General features: G+C 35.1%; 1 protein-coding gene across 4 annotated transcripts in view; it reads left to right on the top strand.

The window, feature by feature from the left end:
• Positions 1-18998, top strand: part of LOC150100874 (NAD-dependent protein deacylase sirtuin-5, mitochondrial-like) — a 160428-nt gene that overhangs the window by 85218 nt on the left and 56212 nt on the right. For all 4 annotated transcript variants that reach the window (XM_090402093.1, XM_090402095.1, XM_090402094.1 and 1 more), the window contains exons 5-6: positions 1581-1668; positions 8986-9039. In XM_090402093.1, coding sequence (XP_090258219.1) covers positions 1581-1668; positions 8986-9039 — 142 coding nt within the window. The remainder of the gene's footprint in view (positions 1-1580; positions 1669-8985; positions 9040-18998) is intronic.

The following is an 18998-nucleotide window of genomic DNA, read 5'->3' as shown; positions in this document are numbered from 1 at the left end:
CTTTTAGGGGCCCCCACTCCAAATGTGAGAGCAGTATTCAGTAGCTGGCTGGATTTGTGACTTGTATAAAGTTAACAGCTGTTTAGAGGTGAAGTAACATCTTGAGTGAAAGAGAAATCCTAGTTTTTTTGAAGCTGAGGATGCAATGGTTGTGATGTGTTTATGCCAGGAGAGGCCTGATGTGCAGGGTAATGTCCAAAAAGAGAAATCTCATCTTGTCTGTAAATTTGAGTGTTATCTCAAAAATAATATTGGGGGAAAATGGTTCTTTTTTTTTTTGAGAAATAAGACAGAACTGGGTTTTACTATCATTGAAGTTGACGAGGTTATCTGAGCTCCATTGAAGGATAGCTTGGAGGTCAGAATTGAGAGCAGTGGTGGCTGATGTTCTGTAGGTTGAAGTGAGTTGTGTAGAGTAAGGTTTGTCAAATGAAAGGGAGGAGTGCAATGTGCTGTCATCTGCAAAACTGTATTGGGTTGGAGGTCAACTGAAGTAGGTCGTTGATATACAGAATGAAGAGGGTTGTGAGAGAACAGTACCTTGTGGAACACCAGCATTATTTGGATGGTGAGAGGATAGGGAACCATCTACCATCACACATAGTGTGCATCCAGACAGAAAGCAGGCATTCCAACTAGAGAAGTCCTGAGACAGCCAGACAGTCAATGATGGAAGTTTGCATAGTAGGCCTTTGTGCGAGGTGACTTGATAAGGGTAGCAAAAGTACAGTATGAACAGTAGTTAGTAAATGGTGCTAAAAGAAATCGTAGGGATTTTTTATTTTATGGGGCCTGTAGGATGATTGTGGAAAGATGATGTTAGAATGATAACCACTAAGGAGGATCTAGTAGAGATGTTAATGAGCAATTCATCACGGTATTAAGGTCCTTGTGAATGTAACATTAATTCAGAACTTGAGCAGTTAGAAGAGGGGAAGAGCCACTGATGGTGAGTGAGTAGCAGGAGGTATATGAGGAAGTGAGTAAACTTGATGTCAGTGATGCCATAGGACTTATTGGTGTATTACCACATGTCTAGAGGGAATGTTCCAGGGAGTCAACAACAGCTTTAGCTTACCTTTTAACATGACTCTTAGATTGGCCCAATTCCAAAGGAATAGAAAGAGGGCAAAATTGTTCTGCTTCATAAACAGCATAAATGGCAAGTTTAGCATATTGTTAGCATTTAGTTTAGCAAAAATAACAAAATTCATTGTTGACTACACAGGAGCACTCGTGTGTTACAGTAAAGTGCAGTTCTATGCATCAGTTGACTTAAGACATTGAAGGATCAAAGTTTTTGTCAGATGAATGGTAGATTACTGTATTTAGACAGAGAAAAAAAAAATATTAACAAATTTCATTGAGTGTTTTGATAATCAAATTCTTGGTTTGTTAGTGTTGATTTCACATTTTAAATATAATACAAAAATGTAATCTAAGGTAGTAACTTCATCTTAATTTAAGTTTTAAAATACAATTTTCAGGTACTTGTCAGTTTAATTTACATTTTAATTTTCTTCATTAATATAACTACATAATTTAATGAAAGTACACATCCTAATTTTTATTTTATCTAGGCACGCTATTCAAAACTCGGTGTATCAAGTGTGGTCATATTGCAGAGAACAGGAATAGTCCAGTGTGTCCAGCTCTGGCAGGAAAAGGGTGAGTTACAGTAGTATAATTTGCTTTTTTTTTTACCTTTATAATTTATTAAGAATCAAGTCTCTCTCTCTCTCTCTTGCAGTTCAAATGGGCAAGGTTAATTATTTTTATATAAAATAAAAATATTTTTATTTTTATTTACTATCACTGATAATAGTAAATTAAATTTATTTACTTTGTTTATTGATGTAAATTTAAATGCTTTAAAAAAATGAATGTTGCAAAATTTTAATATTGTACTGTATTAATTATTCTCTGCTTTATATAAATTCTAACAGTTCTGTTAGTTATAATTGCATCAAAAAAGTGACAGTCATTGGATACCAAACACAGAAATATTATTCTGTGTTTGCTATCAAATCTGTTTAAATTGGCTTTGAATAATATCACTGTCAGTTTCTTCCTCATGAGTTCCAAATCTCCTTACTTTTCCAAATGCATGTTCTATACACACTTCTTTATTAGTGTAGTGTAGTGTAGTAGTAGTAGTAGTAGTACAGCATTCATACTGTGAATAATACCTAAATGTTTATTATAATAAATTTAGTTTAATCCTTTATCCAAGTGTAAGCAAACAAAGTTTGTGCCTGACGAATCTTCAGGACTGAGGCAACTCGTGGTAAAGTGGACCAAGCTCTCATCACTCCCTGTCTTAGTATCTCCCATAATGCAAAGCACATTTGCTTGCAGACATGTATAATGCTCTGCATTAAGGGAAGGGCCACTACCCAGACTGGTTTCGACCTTTATTGAGGTCTCGTCAGTGGGAGCCAGACCCAGAGGTGGTGATACCAAGGTGGACACAATGGAGAAGTCATATTTACCTATACGAGTTGGTAAAAGGTGTCTCACCTTATTATTAAATACTCTGGATTTAGAGAAATATGTTGGAAGTTTTTTTTCCGCTTGGTTAGACTATAATAAATTTAGTTTAATCCTTTATCCAAGTGTAGGCAAACAAAGTTTGCGCCTGAAGTATCTTCAGGACTGAGGCAACTCGTGGTAAAGGTGGACCAAGCTCTCATTACTCCTTGTCTTAGTATCTCCCATAATGCAAAGCACATCTCCTTGCAGACATGTATAATGCTGTTAATTTTTATATATATTCTTTATATATATATATTCCCTCTTTTTTTTTTTTTTTTTTATATATATATAGTATATTAACTATTTAGTCTACCGGCTGTGCCTTTGTTAATAATTATACTATATACTTATGAGGTGATTTATTATATAAATCTCTTTTACTAACAATTATTTTTATTTTGACTCCGAGTGTCCCTATATGTTATTGTATTGCACAAAAGTTCACTCCAGTTGGTGCAATGACTTTAACTCTCTCTTTCAGAATCCAACTAATCATTGACTCAAAACCAAGTACAAAATAAACACATTTAATAAAACTAAAACAATATATATATACACTTCTAGCAATAATACATAACTATAACTACAGATTATATGGATCCAAGGCTTTATTTAAAAAATATAAACTTACTCTTACTTAAGAGTAAGTTTAAAAATATAAACTTACTCTTAAGACTAAACACTTTTTCTTTCACAATCACAAAAAAATGTTCATAGTCTTTTTCTCTTTCTGTTAAGGCTCTTTTCCAGAAGTTATACAGCTCTTGTACTTCATTTTCAGGATCCTTTTCATCAATCAATGTAACACACATAAAAGTCTTCTTGACTAAATCTTGTTTCCTTTTAGTAGCAATACTCATCAGATCAGGCATCCTTAATACCTATAAATCTTCTTAATCAATATATTTTCTAAACATTCACTTTCAGGCATCCTTAATACTTATAGATTTTCCTTATCAATATTTTCTCTAAGAAAAACATTCACTTTAGAATGTAAGCAACAAGTTCTTCCTTCATTCACAATACTAAATGACAGTCTTAACTTTTTCCACTAATAAAAAAAAACTTACAGTTTCAAGATTTCTTTTTATTCATTACTTATTCCTCCTTGAAACCTATTATTTCCACTATTCCTTTTTCGGAATACACTATAAAATTTCTTCCGACTGCCACACACAAAAAAATCAAGTTCTTCCAACTTGAATATTTACCGGCCAGTGTTCTAAAAACTTCCGAACGCTCTCTTGTTTACAACCGTTACTTGGATACACAACGCTTTCCTTGTCAGCTGTCAATCATACATCAAATCCTCTCCGGGAGCATGCGCACTCCACAAAAGTCAGAAACTACGCACTGCAATAAAATTGCTGACTCGCTGTATCCATTAGCGCTAAGAGAAAGTCTTTCACAAAACACAAAATTCAACATTTTTAAACCACAACAAACTTTCTTATAAGTAACACAAATATTCAGTTTAGTAAGTACATCAATATTTTTACTTCTTTACATGTTACTTCTAATATAACATTTTCATAACGAGAACATCACAAGTGCAGACACTGCGTGTATAAAAACAAAACTAACAAGCATAATTAATACGTAAAAATAGTCAGAATTTTAATATGATTATTTTTACAATGCTATGCATTATATTATAGTCTAACCAAGTGGGGAAAAACTTCCAGTAAATGTTTATTAATTTCTTCTAGCAACATGCCAGCCTGGATGGTTGAGTGGTTAGTGTTGCTGCTCTTTAATTTAGCAGGCTGTGTGTGTTTTGAATCCTACTCTAGGCATGAATGTTTGTAAACTTTTTTAGATGGTAGGTGACTTTTAATACTCAGTATGTGTGTGTGTGATTGTCACCCAGTTAATGTGGCTTGAAAAAGGTCATGTTGAATCTTTAGAGCGGGGTTCCTAGCTTACATACTCTTACTCATCTTCAGTACTATACTAAATACAGTAAACCCTTGCCGAGCGCAGATTTGCAGAACGCGATTTTGCACATACGCATTATCTTAATTGTTTCCATTTAATTTGTCCAACGCTAGAATTTCATTCATATGCGGTACACTGCAGAGCGTTGGCCAGCAACCCTGCTTGGCGCTGCCTGCTATCTGAGTGACCCAGACCGAGTTGCGATCATTTCACTCACGTTAGCAGAGCTGTAATCACGTATTTATCAGTGTTTATCCTCTTCTCCTTTTGCATTTTAATTTCAAAAATTCAATATGACATCTAAGAGGAAGAATGAAGATGATAAAGCTGCAAAAAGATGCAAAGTTTTGACATTATCTCAGAAAATTGAAATTTTAGATAAGTTGAAAAATAGTACACGTATTTCATCGCTTGCAAGAGAACTAGCTATAAACGAATCAAGCATAAGAACAATATGGGAGAATGAAGAAAAGATTCGATCTAGTGTCAAAGCTTCAGGCGATACTTCGGCAAAGGTTGCTCAAGTTTCAAGAAGAATTCCGCAATTGGAAAAGATGGAAAAAATATTAATAGCTTGGATTGACAATCAAGTAAATGAAAAAGGCTCAGTAGTGGATGGTATTTCTATTCGAAACAAAGCTTTAGATTTGTTTTCTTTTGTTTTAAATAAAGATGGCCAGTCGTCAGAGAAAATTGACTTTCACGCAAGCAAAAGTTGGCTTGAAAACTTTAAGCATCATTTTAATTTGCACAATGTAAAGCTTCAGGGAGAAGCTGGCTCTGCAGATAAAGAAGCAGCAGAGAAATTCAAATCCCAATTTTTGAAATTCATTGAAGAGAGGAGTTATGTTCCGCAACAAGTTTTCAATGAAGATGAGAAGGGCGTACTTTATAAGCGAATGGGACAACAAGCCTACATCACAAAGACACAAAATGCTGCCCCAGGTTTTAAAGCTTTTAAAGATACACTCACTTTGCTTTTTTGTGGAAATGCATCAGGCGACTTCAAGTGCAAGCCTCTGCTCATTTATTGATCTAAAACGCCTCATGCATATGCAGGGAAAAAATTTTGAGCAATTGCCCGTGGTGGAAGTGGAATAGAAAAATTTGGGTAACAAAAGCCCTCTTTAATAACTGGTTTGAAAATCCATTCGTTAAAGAAGTCAAACATGACTTAGAACAGCAAAACCTGTGCTTTAAAGTTCTCCTAATTCTCGATAATGCTCCAGGACACGATGCTGAAGCTCTCACAACATTGCATCCAAATGTAGAGGTTTTATTCCTCCCACCTAACACCACTTCCTTAATCCAACCAATGGATCAAGGGATCATAAAAACATTCAAAGCCTATTATGTCAAGCATGTTTGCACCTCTGCAAATAAAGAACTAGACGAAGGAAAGCACGACATGCTAATGGCATTTTGGAAGCAATTCAACATAAGCCACTGCATAGAAATGATTAAACTCGTATGGGAATAAGTGAATTCATCAACATTAAATGCTTGCTGGCATCAGCTCTGACCAGAAGTTGTCAATGATTTTAAATCGATTTTTTTCATATTTTTTCATTTTCAATAATTTCCATCGATTGAAAATGAAGCCAAAGAAATCGTACAAATTGCAAAAGCAATTGGTGGTGAAGGATTTTCAGATATGGAAGAAGGAGAAGTCAAAGAATTAATCGAGAATGACGATTGAGAAATAACGAATGAAGAATTGGATGATCTTGTAACACCAGCCGACAGTGAAAGCGGCAGTAGTGAAGAAGAAGATAAAGCCGCTTTAACTTACAAGAAGTTAAACGAATTGTTAAAAAAGGCACAGGAGCTGTCTGATTTTGCAATGGAGATTGACCCAAATGAAGAAAGAAGACACTTTATGAAAGGCATTGAAAAACTCTGCGCTCTTACCGCGAAACTTTTAAAGAGTTGTGTCAGTCATTGTCCTAAGCAAAAATCACTAGCTTTTTAAAAAAATGATTATCATGTACCTACTTATTAAGCAGTAATAAAAATCCTTTCAATTAACATTTGTTTCATTTTTCCCTTTTAATTACAACAGTATTTAGGTTAGTTTAAATTATACATACATACTTTCTTAATTTGAACTATACTTAACAAATTTTTTTCCATAGAAAGTTAACTTTGTGGAACGCGATTTTGCCGTGCGCGCAATGTATTAATGACGTAACCCCCGCGTTTGGCAAGGGTTTACTGTATACCATAAAGCTTTTTTAAATATATATATATATATCTTTGAAAATGATCTTTCGAAAGATATATTTTAAAAAATTTTAATTTGAAAAGATAACTTCTTCCTAGTTGCATTTGAGATATTACTCATTCTTTTAAATAGTTTACATAAACAAATGTTGCAGATGAATCCTTTTTTTATCACCCTACTTAGCATCTTTATGAAAGGGTTGGATAATCTAGAAATCATGCTCCAGAGACCAAATATGCAACTCTTTTTATCAAGCCACCTCAGTCCTCCAGTAAGTAGGATGATGAGCTCATAGTGGACAATGAAAATCATAATATCACCTAAAGAGACATAAGTATTTATGCCACAATGGGATCTTAACATTTCAACCATGTATCACCACCATTCATACTTTCTTTTAAATTCCTTCACTCACCACCTACAAAGGCAAGCCATTTCTCCAGTCACACAGTGCTCTGAGAGAAAAATCTAGCTCTCATTCCTTTCTTGATGACATTTATTCTCAACTTTCAAGAATGTCCTGTCACCACCCTATATAAAATGAAAAATTTCATCCACTGTCCTGTGTGACACTTTCAGAAGTTTGTAAGTATTTATCATATCACTCCTCTTTTCATGTGTGCTAATGTTTATAGTCCACAAATTCTCAATCTATCCTCATAATCTACATTCCCAATAACATCTAAAGCACTCTCCTTTGTACCCTTTCCACTGTTGAGAGTTTATTTTTCACTTGGTTAGACTATAATAAGTTTAGTTTAATCCTTTATCCAAGTGTGAGCAAAACAAAGTTTGCACCTGAAAGTATCTTCAGGACTGGGGTATGGTAGTACAACACCAGGCAATTCATTGCAAAGGTGGAGAAAGCTCTCATTACTCCTATCTCAGTATCTCCCATAATGCAAGGCACATCTCCTTGCGGATATGTGTAATGCTATGCATTAAGGCAAGGGTCACTACCCATACTGGTTTCGCCCTTTATTGAGGTCTCGTCAGTGGGAGCCAGGCCCAGTAGTGGAGATACAAAGGCAGAAGCAATGAGAGGTCATCCTAACCTATAGGAGATGCCCAAGGGTGTGCAACCTTATTATTAAATTACTCCGGATTCAGAGAAAGATGTTGAGAGTTTATTTTTCACTTGGTTAGACTATATTAAGTTTAGTTTAATCCTTTATCCAAGTGTGAGTAAAACAAAGTTTGGGCCTGAAAGTATCTTCAGGACTGGGGTAAGGTAGTGCAACACCAGGCAACTCGTTGCAAAGGTGGAGAAAGCTCTCATTACTCCTCAGTATCTCCCATAATACTAGGCCTGGTTCCCACTGATGAGATCTCAATAAAGGTCGAAACCGGTATGGGTAGTGGCCCTTGCTTTAATGCATAGCATTACACATATCCGCAAGGAGATGTGCCTTGCATTATGGGAGATACTGAGATAGGAGTAATGAGAGCTTTCTCCACCTTTGCAACGAGTTGCCTGGTGTTGCACTACCTTACCTCAGTCCTGAAGATACTTTCAGGCGCAAACTTTGTTTTGCTCACACTTGGATAAAGGATTAAACTAAACTTATTACCTTTCCACTGTATTTGCAACCTCAAAAACCAGGATATCAGATCTGTACACAGTAGTCCATATTGAAATCATATCAAAGCCTTATAAAGAGGAAAAATGGCATATCCTTAGATGTCAATATTGGTTTCAGCTTTGCAGTTATCCTCTGAGTTATATTTGCATCTTTGTTATATGGCCATTGAACTTCATCTTATGAAGTCGTGTCACTTGACAGTGACAGACCATTGAAACGAACCTGTTAAGGGAAGGTTAAATTAAATAAATACTTACTATTTTGTCAAGTCCATTTTGACTCTACTAGATGCTCATTTAAAATAGTCGCCTGAAACTAAACACTGTCTAGCTGGTAAATTGTATGAATAGCTAGATTTCTTTGCTCTGGAAATTACCCTAAAATTGTTTGAGCAGTTTTAGGGCATTATTAATGTATAAAATAAAAAAGTGGATAATGCATAAAAATAAATAACACTGGCACTCATTATGCCAAAATATATTAATATTATTAATATCCGTAGAATTAATGCTAAGAACTACTTCTTGTGTAATGTGAATTTCATGATATTTTTAAAATACAAAACAAAAAATAATTATCCTCAGCCCACTTTCTATATATTGCTCATTGATTTGTCTTACCACTTATTATAATTGGTGAAATTGATTTGAATAATATTAGATCATGTGCTGGAATTTCTTCTTCATTGTATTTTTTTAAATATAGATCACCTGATCCAGATAAAGAAGATGCTAGAATTCCTGAAGAAGATCTTCCAAGGTAGTTCTTTATTTATTTATTTTTTTTTGATCAGCAGTATAAGTCATAAATGGAGCCTCGATAGCTCAGTCAGTATAGATGAAGTCCTTTGGTTCGAAAGATCTGGGTTCAATTCCTGTCTAAGACATGATTAACCTTTATCTGGTCTCTTTCAACTAAAGATAAGTTAGCCAGTCTCATGCGAAGGTAGGGGTTTTTTCCACCTGGAAACTCCGGTTTTTCATCCCCCAGAACAGGCAAACCGCCCTCGTGAACACATCTACATACATATAGGACATACTGGGAGGCATAGGGCTAACCACCTTATCCGCGAGATGGTCGTGGTGTGAAGTCCACAGCTAAGAACCTCAATGGTTCGTAAAAAAAGCATAAGTCATAAAATGCTTACCCAGTAGCATTCAACTGGAACTGAATTGCTGATTACTCAGAAAACCTCTGCAAAATCTGTATTGGCCACTGTACCTGCATATTCATTTTGCTTGTTTCATATAATAGCAGAGTTTGTTTGCAGGGACAGTAAAATACACAGTTCATGGTGAACTCATGGAGTTCAAGTTACAAGTGAGTAAACAAGCATTTGCATTAAGAGAATATAGAGAAAAATTTAAGATAGTTGTGTGTGAAAGTAGCTAAACAAAAGTCATGGGAAGACTTAAGTAAAAATATGGAATATTAACATTATGAAGGGTGGTAAAAATTGCTTAGAAATGGAGTCAAGATTACTTCAAAAGCATAAAAACTGAAATATTCTAGATATCTGAAGTAATTACTTTGAAAGCTTGTTAAATACATTTCACCTCGCACTGTAGAAAATACTATATAACAAACTTCTGAAGTCTCCCAAAGTTCATCATCAAATTATTGACATTTACCATCAAGGGGGTGTACAGGATATGATAGTACTACATGAAAAATTTACAAACTTCCTACTTACAATTTTCTACCAAATCAATCTGTTACCGGTCAAAGCTACAACATTGTCGGATCTTATATTGCTATCTTCTAAGGCACTTTTTACCATATCGATCCACATATATCTTGGTCTTCCTCTGGGTCTTTTTCCTGCCAACCTTCCGACTAATTTCTCTCTTATTCCATATAAATTTATTCAGTTGACTTCCTACCATACCAGCTTTGTTGATTCCGTTGTCTATTTCTATATTTAATTTACCATCTTCACTAAAAATCGTGCCTAAATAGCTGAAATGTTTTACTTGTTCCACAGGTTCTCCATTCACAATACAGTTGACATTTTCAATGATTCTGCCTATTTTCATTGTCTTTTTATTGCTGACCTTCATACCATATCTATTACAACAGCAATTGAATTTAGTCAGAGAATCTTGCAGACTTGTAGTGGATTTATTTAGAAGTATAACATTATCTGCATAAAGCAAGGAGTTGACATTAACATCTCCAATTTTTATATCAGGTTTAATACCACTTTCCTTCATGATGTAATCTATATAGATAATGAATAACAGAGGTGATAATATACATCCTTGTCTGGCACCAGATTTAACATTAAACCATCTTCCTGTACTTCCTTCAATTCTAACTGCTGACTTACAACTCAAATAAAGACTAAGTATTGCTTGATATAATGATCCACTGACACCATACAACTGTAGCATTTTGAATAGCTTCTTTCTTGGCACCTTGTCATATGCTTTTTCCAGATCTACAAAACTTAAATACAGATCTTTGTTATATTCCCATGACTTTTTAACTATTTGTCGTAAAGTGAAGATCTGATCCTGACAGCCTCTGTTAGGCCTGAATCCAGCTTGTTTCTCGCCATCTTCTCTTCCACAATCATTCTCAACCATTTCTCAAGTATACTGGCATAAATCTTACCAGGACACTCAGTAGAGAAATACCTCTGTAATTCTCACAATCAGTTTTATTTCCCTTTTTATATATGGGCACTATGAGAGCTCTACTCCAATCATCTGGAATTCTTCCTTTCCAGGCCCTCTGAACTATGCAGTGTAGCCACTGTAAAACATTTATACCTCCATACTTGAGTATTTCTGGTCTAATATAATCTACAGCAGCTGCCTTTCCACATTTCCAGCCTTTGATGGCTTTTTCTACTTCAAGTATGGATATGTATTCCTGACTGCATGCCTGGTCAGTGGTTTTTATCACTGTGCTGTCATCACTGCTTGTTTCAATTAGCAATTTTTTGAAGTAATTACTACATACTTCAAGGATATCTTTTTTCTCTAGTTTTCATATCACCTTTATCATCTCTAATTCCTTTTACAGCACTCTTTCCTCCATTTCTGAGCTTCTTCAACAACCTCCAGAATATCTTGCCACCTTCTTGATATTTATTTTCTATGTTCTTACCAAAGTCTTCCCATGACTTTTGTTTAGCTAGTTTTACATAGTGTTTAGCTTTCTTACATTTGTCTCTGTATTCTCTAAGAGCACAAGCTGACTTATTCACCAGGAACCTTTGATATGCTTTCTTCTTTTCCTTTACTGCCTCTTTAACTTCCTGTGTCCACCAGGGAGTTCTGATTTTTCTATCCTTGCAGACAACCTCACCACATGCCTCTCTGGCAGAATCAATCAATGTTTTCTTCAGAGCTTGCCATTGAATCTCCAAGGTTCGATTCCTGTTCTCAAACTCTTTCATTTTTTCTTGAATAATGTTTGTATATTTTACAAACGTCTACAGTTCACATCTGAGAGCTGCTCAACTTTTATACACTTTAAAACTTTCTTACATGTTATTCTTTTCAAAACGAAATTCAATTTTATCCTGCTCAAGACTAAATAGTGATCACTTCCAATTTCAAATCCTCTGTACACTCTGGTGTCCTGCACCAGGGAGAAAACATCACTATCAACAATAACATAGTCAATGAGACTTTTCTTATTCCTAGCCTCTTCTCTTCATGTGAATTTGTGCACATTTTTTTGTTGGTACATGGTGTTAGTAATAACCAGTCAATGTCCTGAGCAGAAATCCAACAAGTAATTGCCATTATTATTAGCTTTGCTCTTTTCTCCAAATTTTTCCAAAATATTTTTATATGTCTGACAATCATTTCCTGCTCTGCTATTTAGATCCCCAACAAGGACCAACTTTTCATTGTGTCAGTTGCTTTCTCTAAAGCCTCAAAAAATTCCTCCACTTCTACCTTAGGAGAACCTTCTGTGGGACCATAGGCACAAATAAGTCTCATTGTCCAATTCCCAATTCTGATATTTGCCCAAATCACTCTACTTGAAATTGCCTGCCATGCAAGAAGATTAGCCTCGTATTAGTGTTGAATACTATGGCTACTCTTTCTTTTCCTTGATTGTCATTGCCCGAATATAACATTTTGTATTTATTGCTCAGAAGGAGCTCACCAGTTTTGGTCGTTTTTGTTTCAGTCACCCCTATTATGTCAATCTGGTACTTATCTAATTCCTCAGCCAGCTCCATTCAGGCTTCTTATGTTGATAGCACCGATCTTCAGTTCTGGTGATATTGAGTTGGGGTGTGTTTTAGGATTTGTTTCAGTAGCTGACTTTCACTGTTTGCCCTGGTTCCCTGGCGAAAAAATGGGGGCCTTATTTAACTGGGCGACACCTCAGCCAGAATGAAATTCTATCATGTTGTATCGTAATTTAATATTGTGGTTTAAGCCAATAAGAATACAATTTGGTCGGCTAAATCCCAAATTGCCAGCCCATCCTCGTTCATTCAGTATCCAGGTAGATACCTAACAGGGTGCACCACGAGAAGGTGAGGATTGGACATTAGATCAGAAGCCCTGGTCGGTTCTCCACGTTCCTTTAAAGTCTATGTGGAGGTCTCCTCTCAGTTATACAGCTTTGAACCTTAAGCACCCCCCCTAAGTCTCCCAAAGTTTCATAAGTAAATTCTGTGCTAAACGAAATTCACTTATAACAGACTCCAGTGCAAGCAACTATTCCTGTCATCCTTGCTGTAAAGAGTTTGACTGTGATATGAATGGGACAGAGCAATCAAAAAATATTCAAGAGGAATGCAATTAGAAGTTGCAGTGCTTGGGGGGGGGGGGGTAAAATACTATAAATCTCAAATGAGAAAGCATCTGGTGTAAGTGATATTCAAATAGAAATGTTCACTTGTTGCATAATCCATAATACTTGGGGAAGGATAAACTGAATTCCAGGCCAAATAGGGATTATGATCAGATTTTCAATAAAAGAAATATTAATAAATGTTCAAGAAAAATTATGGGAATATAACAAAGATCTAATTTAAAGTTTGTAGATCTGGAAAAAGTGTACAACAAAGTGCCAATAGAAAAAATGTTCAAAATGCTATAGTTAAATGACAGAACATTATGCACAGCAATATATATCTCAGTTCTTAAAATCGGAGGTAGTACAGAGAACGATATTTTGATGTAAAATCAGTTGGAAGACAGGGTGTGTACAAGATACCATGACAGTATCCCATTCATAAATTTACATTATTACTAACTTTTTGTCTGCAATAAGTCTTCATTCCAATATAGTCTGATCTTATATTTTGGTATTTTATGGCACTTATAATTACATCAATCCACTTTGATCTTGGTCTTCCTATAGGTATTTTTTCTACCAATTTCTTGGACTCCTGTTTTGCTAACCTTTCTTCTCCCATTCTGTTTAAGTGTCCATACCACATTAGATTAACTCTACTCACATATTCCTGAATGCTAACAATATCAAGTTTCTAATTTCTTCATTTTGAATATGAATTTGCCATTGATGCAGTTTGTTTGCTCCTATAAATTTTCTTCAAACTCTCATATGTGTGGTCTTAATTTTGATCAGTCGCTTTATTTTTAATCCATCTTGGACACCTATTTTTCACACCTGTATTCTCATTAAATTAAATTAGTGAACATCTATGTACCATTTCTTAATTTCAGAAAGGGCAATGGATATGGATTCCTCCAAATCCATTGCCCTCGTGGCTTATCTTAGGACAATCTAACTCATTTTCTGTTATCTAAGACTCGTGACTATGCTATGCTGTTTCTCCAGGAAACATTCTACTAATGGTCTTTTGATAGACAGAGGCTTACATATTCTTGCTTTTGAGACATCTAACAGGATTTGCTCTGAATACCACCACCTAACCTTACACACGTCCTTAACTGAAATCCCTTAAGTCCTTAAAGCATAACTATTTATGATCATAAAGTTAAAGGTAAGACTGCTGTAGTACTGGACAGAAGAAATATTACCGAAAGATTTCTTTACCAAATGAGAAGGGATTTCTTCCCTTCTCCTTTGGTGCTTCCCTTCTCTTTCAGTTATCTTATTGATAATGTTTCTGGTCAGAATGATGATGAATTAAAGAAATCAAAACAAAGGCTGGTGTGGTTAGTGCATCTGCTCTCCAACCAAAAGGCTGCGGGTTTGAATCCCGCCATGGGTATAGATGTTTGTGATTGTCTGTGAAATTACTAGAAATTACTAGTTGGTGGATTGAGACAGAGTTGTAGAGTAGGTGTCCTCCCTCGATGAGTTTTTGGACTCCCTGGAGGTGTCACGTAATAATAATAATATGAATGCCTAGGTCATATGTCTCCCCAAGATCCACAAGTCTGGTATTCCCTTTAGACCTGTTGATGGTATTAGTTGTGCCACATAGAAACTATCCAAGATCTGCTACTTTTGCTCTGTTTTCATAGGAAAAATTTAGTACCTCTTATTAAGAATACTCTGGACTTTAAGAACAAAATTGTCAATCCTTGTGTGGGCCTGTCCAACATTAAGATCAATTTGGATGGTCTTACTCATCAACTTATCTTTAAAAGATACCATTAAGTTACTCAAACTAGATCTTTCCTTCTGTTGTTATTAAACTTTTTTGATTCTATAATTCATTCTGGATATTGTACTAGTGATGCAGTTTATTCTGGATATTGTACAATACAGAATAAACTGTACCAACAAATTGAAGATACCTCAGTGGAGAGTGCTCTCTCTCATCCCTGATTATTTTATAGAATACTGTGAATGTTTTCTGAGTAATATTGTTATAATGCATTTGTTATGGTACAGATGTATGGTGATTGACATCTTTGCTGTTTGGAATGGTTCTTCTGTCCTGCAAAAACTTTGTGTCCAAAATATATGCAGTTCACCCTAAAATACAGTTCATTTTAGAAAAGAAAAAAATCATTTAAGCATTTTTGGATTTGCACATTCTTAATTAACTGAATGGAAGGAAGTCTTCACTTTTTGCATTCTGGAAAAAAAACTCCAGGACATCACATCCATGCATTGTTTCTCTATAATACTAACTAGAAGAGTGGGACTATTAAACCTTAATACATCGTGCTTGTGCTTTGTTTTACAGATAATTTACTTCTTTGATAGTTACAATGCATTAAATCAACATTCTTGGCTTATGGTTTCAGTGAGACCTTTATCAACAAAGCATTCCACAGTTATAGGATTACTGCTTCTTCTTCTGTTCAAGAAGAAATTACATTTCGCATCTATATGTTAACGGAAGATCAGAATGTATTGCTAAAATTCTCAAGGTGCCAAACATCTATTTAACATTTCATCATATCCAGAAAATGTTTACTTTTTTTTCTTCACTTAAAGACTTACCTTTCAGGCATCTGTTAGATTCCTTGCTCTTGTGGCCTGTATTATTTTGGACAATCTGGAAGATCTGCCTTTGTTCAGAATGAGGAATATTAAATATACATTAAGTAGCATGATCCTAAACAATCTGGCCTTGCTGAACACATTATCTCTTCTAAGCATATCTGGTGGTACAATACAAAAATTCTGTGAAGCATTAGTACACAAATTGTCCTCACTTCAACAGGTCTGATGGCATATTCTTATTTCCTTTATGGAGATAGTGCTGCTTGTTGAATTCTCATTGCATTGAATACAAAATAATACTCATGGTATTGATTGTACCATGAGTATTATTTAAGTATTTCTGGATTCTTTCTTTCGTTCTTTTTTTACAATATATTCATCTACTTTGAAAACAATTCTAGTTTCCCCAAACTAATTAAAATTGCATATGTTGCATTCACTTATCTTAGTCTTATAAATAAGACGAGAAATATTACAAAATAAAAAACATTATTTTATTAAATAACTATTCAAATATAATTATTTACATAAAATTCATTTAAAAAGATTCCATAAGAGATTCTCTCTCTCACACACACTTAATTTCAAGAATAAAAAAAAATACAACAAAGAAAACAAATTCCTTTCTAAGACTAACAGCTATAAACATCCAATATATTCGGTTCACTCAGTTTCCCAATATAAGAACTATCTCACTAATTCAAAGTCTACATTCTTTCCCAATCAAGAATCTTGTCCTAACATAGACTTCAATGTAAACAATTATCAGAAAAATTGCTCTGCTTCGGAAAGTTATCCATTAAGAGAAAACACTTAAAGGAAATTGTTGGCTTTACTGCCCTCTAAACAAATCTTCATTGCATGAATCCTGTTTCTTCTTTGTCTGAATAATGTAGTTTTCTTCTGTAATACACATATTATCATGAAAAGTACTATTTAGAAGAAAAACGCAACTTTCTTCTTGAAACAAAATGTTGTCTTCAGTTCCGTCTGTTGACAGGAACAAATGCAAGCTTAAATTTGAGTTCGAGGCTATCTGGTGAAAAAAACATGCTGTTAGGAAGCTCCTGAAAGATTGCTGATTTAAAAGAAATTATTACAAAATCAACCAGAGAATTGCAAAAAAGCAGAAAAATGTTTAACAGAAGTTAGGATAAGAAAGAGGAACAGAACAAGAAGAGGCAGGAAAGTACTGAACTTGGTAATTAGTAAAGCCTGGCTATCAGAATCAGATATGGTAACTGTGATTGATGGATATACTATTTTTAGAAATGACAGAACAGATAGGAGCAAAGGGGAAGTATTACTAATGATATCAGACAACTTAAGTCCAGTTAGGATAAAAACGCAAGAAAATAATGATTGGTAACAATGTCCCATGCATTTCTTGTAGATAGGCTTATACATTGGTAAAACATGACTATTAAATTATTTAAGGAATTTACAACGTATACTGGAATATTAATTAAAAGAAACTAATAAATATCTCCTATTCATTTTGGAGGTTTAATAGAATATTATCAGCACTGAGAAAGGATTAAAACCAATTTTAATACTTCCAATATTTCTTCTCCATCACAGAGACATCTTCAGGGATTACAAAAAAACTTTTTGTAACAACACACACACAAATATAATACAATAGTGAGTGAAACTAAAGTCCTGTCTAGGTGGTGCGCCCTCTATGGGCATTTGCAGGTAGTCTAGGATGTAAAGAGGGATCTCTGATAATTAATGTTTTTCAAATTTTGTGAAGTTTAATGCGACTTTGTTTAAATTTGGTTGATTCCTGAGTGCAAATGCAGATTCAAAGAATAGTCTTTCTTTTTTGAATTTACTATGGTGAAGCATGGTGGTTTTTTTCCAGGAGATCCTGTGGGTTGTATCCAAAACATGGTCTGCAAGGCCAGATTGACCTTAATTGTCATTAAGGTCAATCACGATTGCTGATGTATGACTTGTGTTCTTCTAACTGGATGGTTGCTGATCTGCTGTCTGTCCAAAGTAAGCCAGTTTACAGGCACAAGATACTCTATATATACTCCAGGCACTGAGAGAGGAGGGAGCTGGTCTTTGGTGGAACAGATAAGGGTAGCAAGTTTACGATAGGGCTTAAAAGCTGTATGGAGGATGTACTTTTTTAATGATGTGGCAATTTTTTCTGATGTACCACAGATGTAAAGTATGGTGATCACATTTCTGAAGTCCTTCTGAAGAGATGGTCGGGGAATGGGGAAGGACTTGATTATTTTTTTAATTCTGTAGTCACTGTAGCCATTGGAAAGGAAGATGTTATGCATGTGTTTGAGTTTGGTTGAAAGCCTCAACACATAAATACCTCCTATATTTTGGCAATTTCACATTGCCATCTTCATGGGAACATACAATAATGACACATGCAGGCATTACAAAAAGCAAATGAAGCAGAAGAGAGAAAACTACTGTTGTTCCTAGAGTCTGTGCCCATAGTGGCTATATTGGGTTGTCTTGGCTGTTTGGCTGAAGTTCTCAAGATACAAGCTTCCCAAATTTGGGGCAGTCTCATGCACCCAAATTTGTTGAGGTTTGGAAAGTTTTTAGAGTTGAGGCTGATTCCATAAACAATCTTTCATATTTAAATTTGCTATGGTGTATTAACGTGGCTTTCTTCCAACATATTCTGTGGCGGGTATCCAGAGCATGGTCTGCAAGCGCAGAGTGGCTGTACTGATGAAACTGGATGTAGTCTTTGTGTTCCGAAATCCTGACATTTGCTGTCCTGCCTGTTTGGTCAAAGTAGGACAGTTTACAGCTGCAAGGGACCTGGTATACCCCAGGTAGGTCTAGGGCATAGGTGGCGAACCTATGGCACCCGAGAATTTTGCTGGCACATCAACGATTTACTGGTGATATCCTTATATATGCTTATAAATTATTCAACTTTTTTTTTAATTATTACAATAGTACAAGTTAAATTTTGTTTTACACGAGAGAGCAGCTACAAAATGTGCATATGATTGCACGGTATTAACAAAAGATCACGCAACCTAAAAACAAAGGCAAGCCGACAGTTGTTGAGTTGAAATGATAATTCTCTTCAACCGAATTCCATAACATCTGAAATTGTCATAACAATGTTCACTATATATTTCTTAGTTTTAACGCATTCATGACGGGGTGTCGTTTATCGTTCCGACGAAACTTCTCATTATCGGCGAGCTCAGCGCACACAAAGTTTCAACCCTTAGTTGAATTTTATTACTGCTCTTTTTTTATTGAGCTGGCAGACAAACTCATGTATGCATTATATGTCATGTTTCAATTCGTGGTAGAATTTTATTTGAAGTTAGCCATTGTGATCTGTCATAGTG

Source organism: Typopeltis vanoorti, chromosome 12, assembly GCF_054136105.1.
Source record: "Typopeltis vanoorti isolate ZY-2024b chromosome 12, IOZ_Tvanoo_1.0, whole genome shotgun sequence".
Classification (NCBI taxonomy): Eukaryota; Metazoa; Arthropoda; class Arachnida; order Uropygi; family Thelyphonidae; genus Typopeltis; species Typopeltis vanoorti.
The sequence above is the reverse complement of the archived record's forward strand: the minus strand, read 5'-3'. Positions and strand labels throughout refer to the sequence as shown.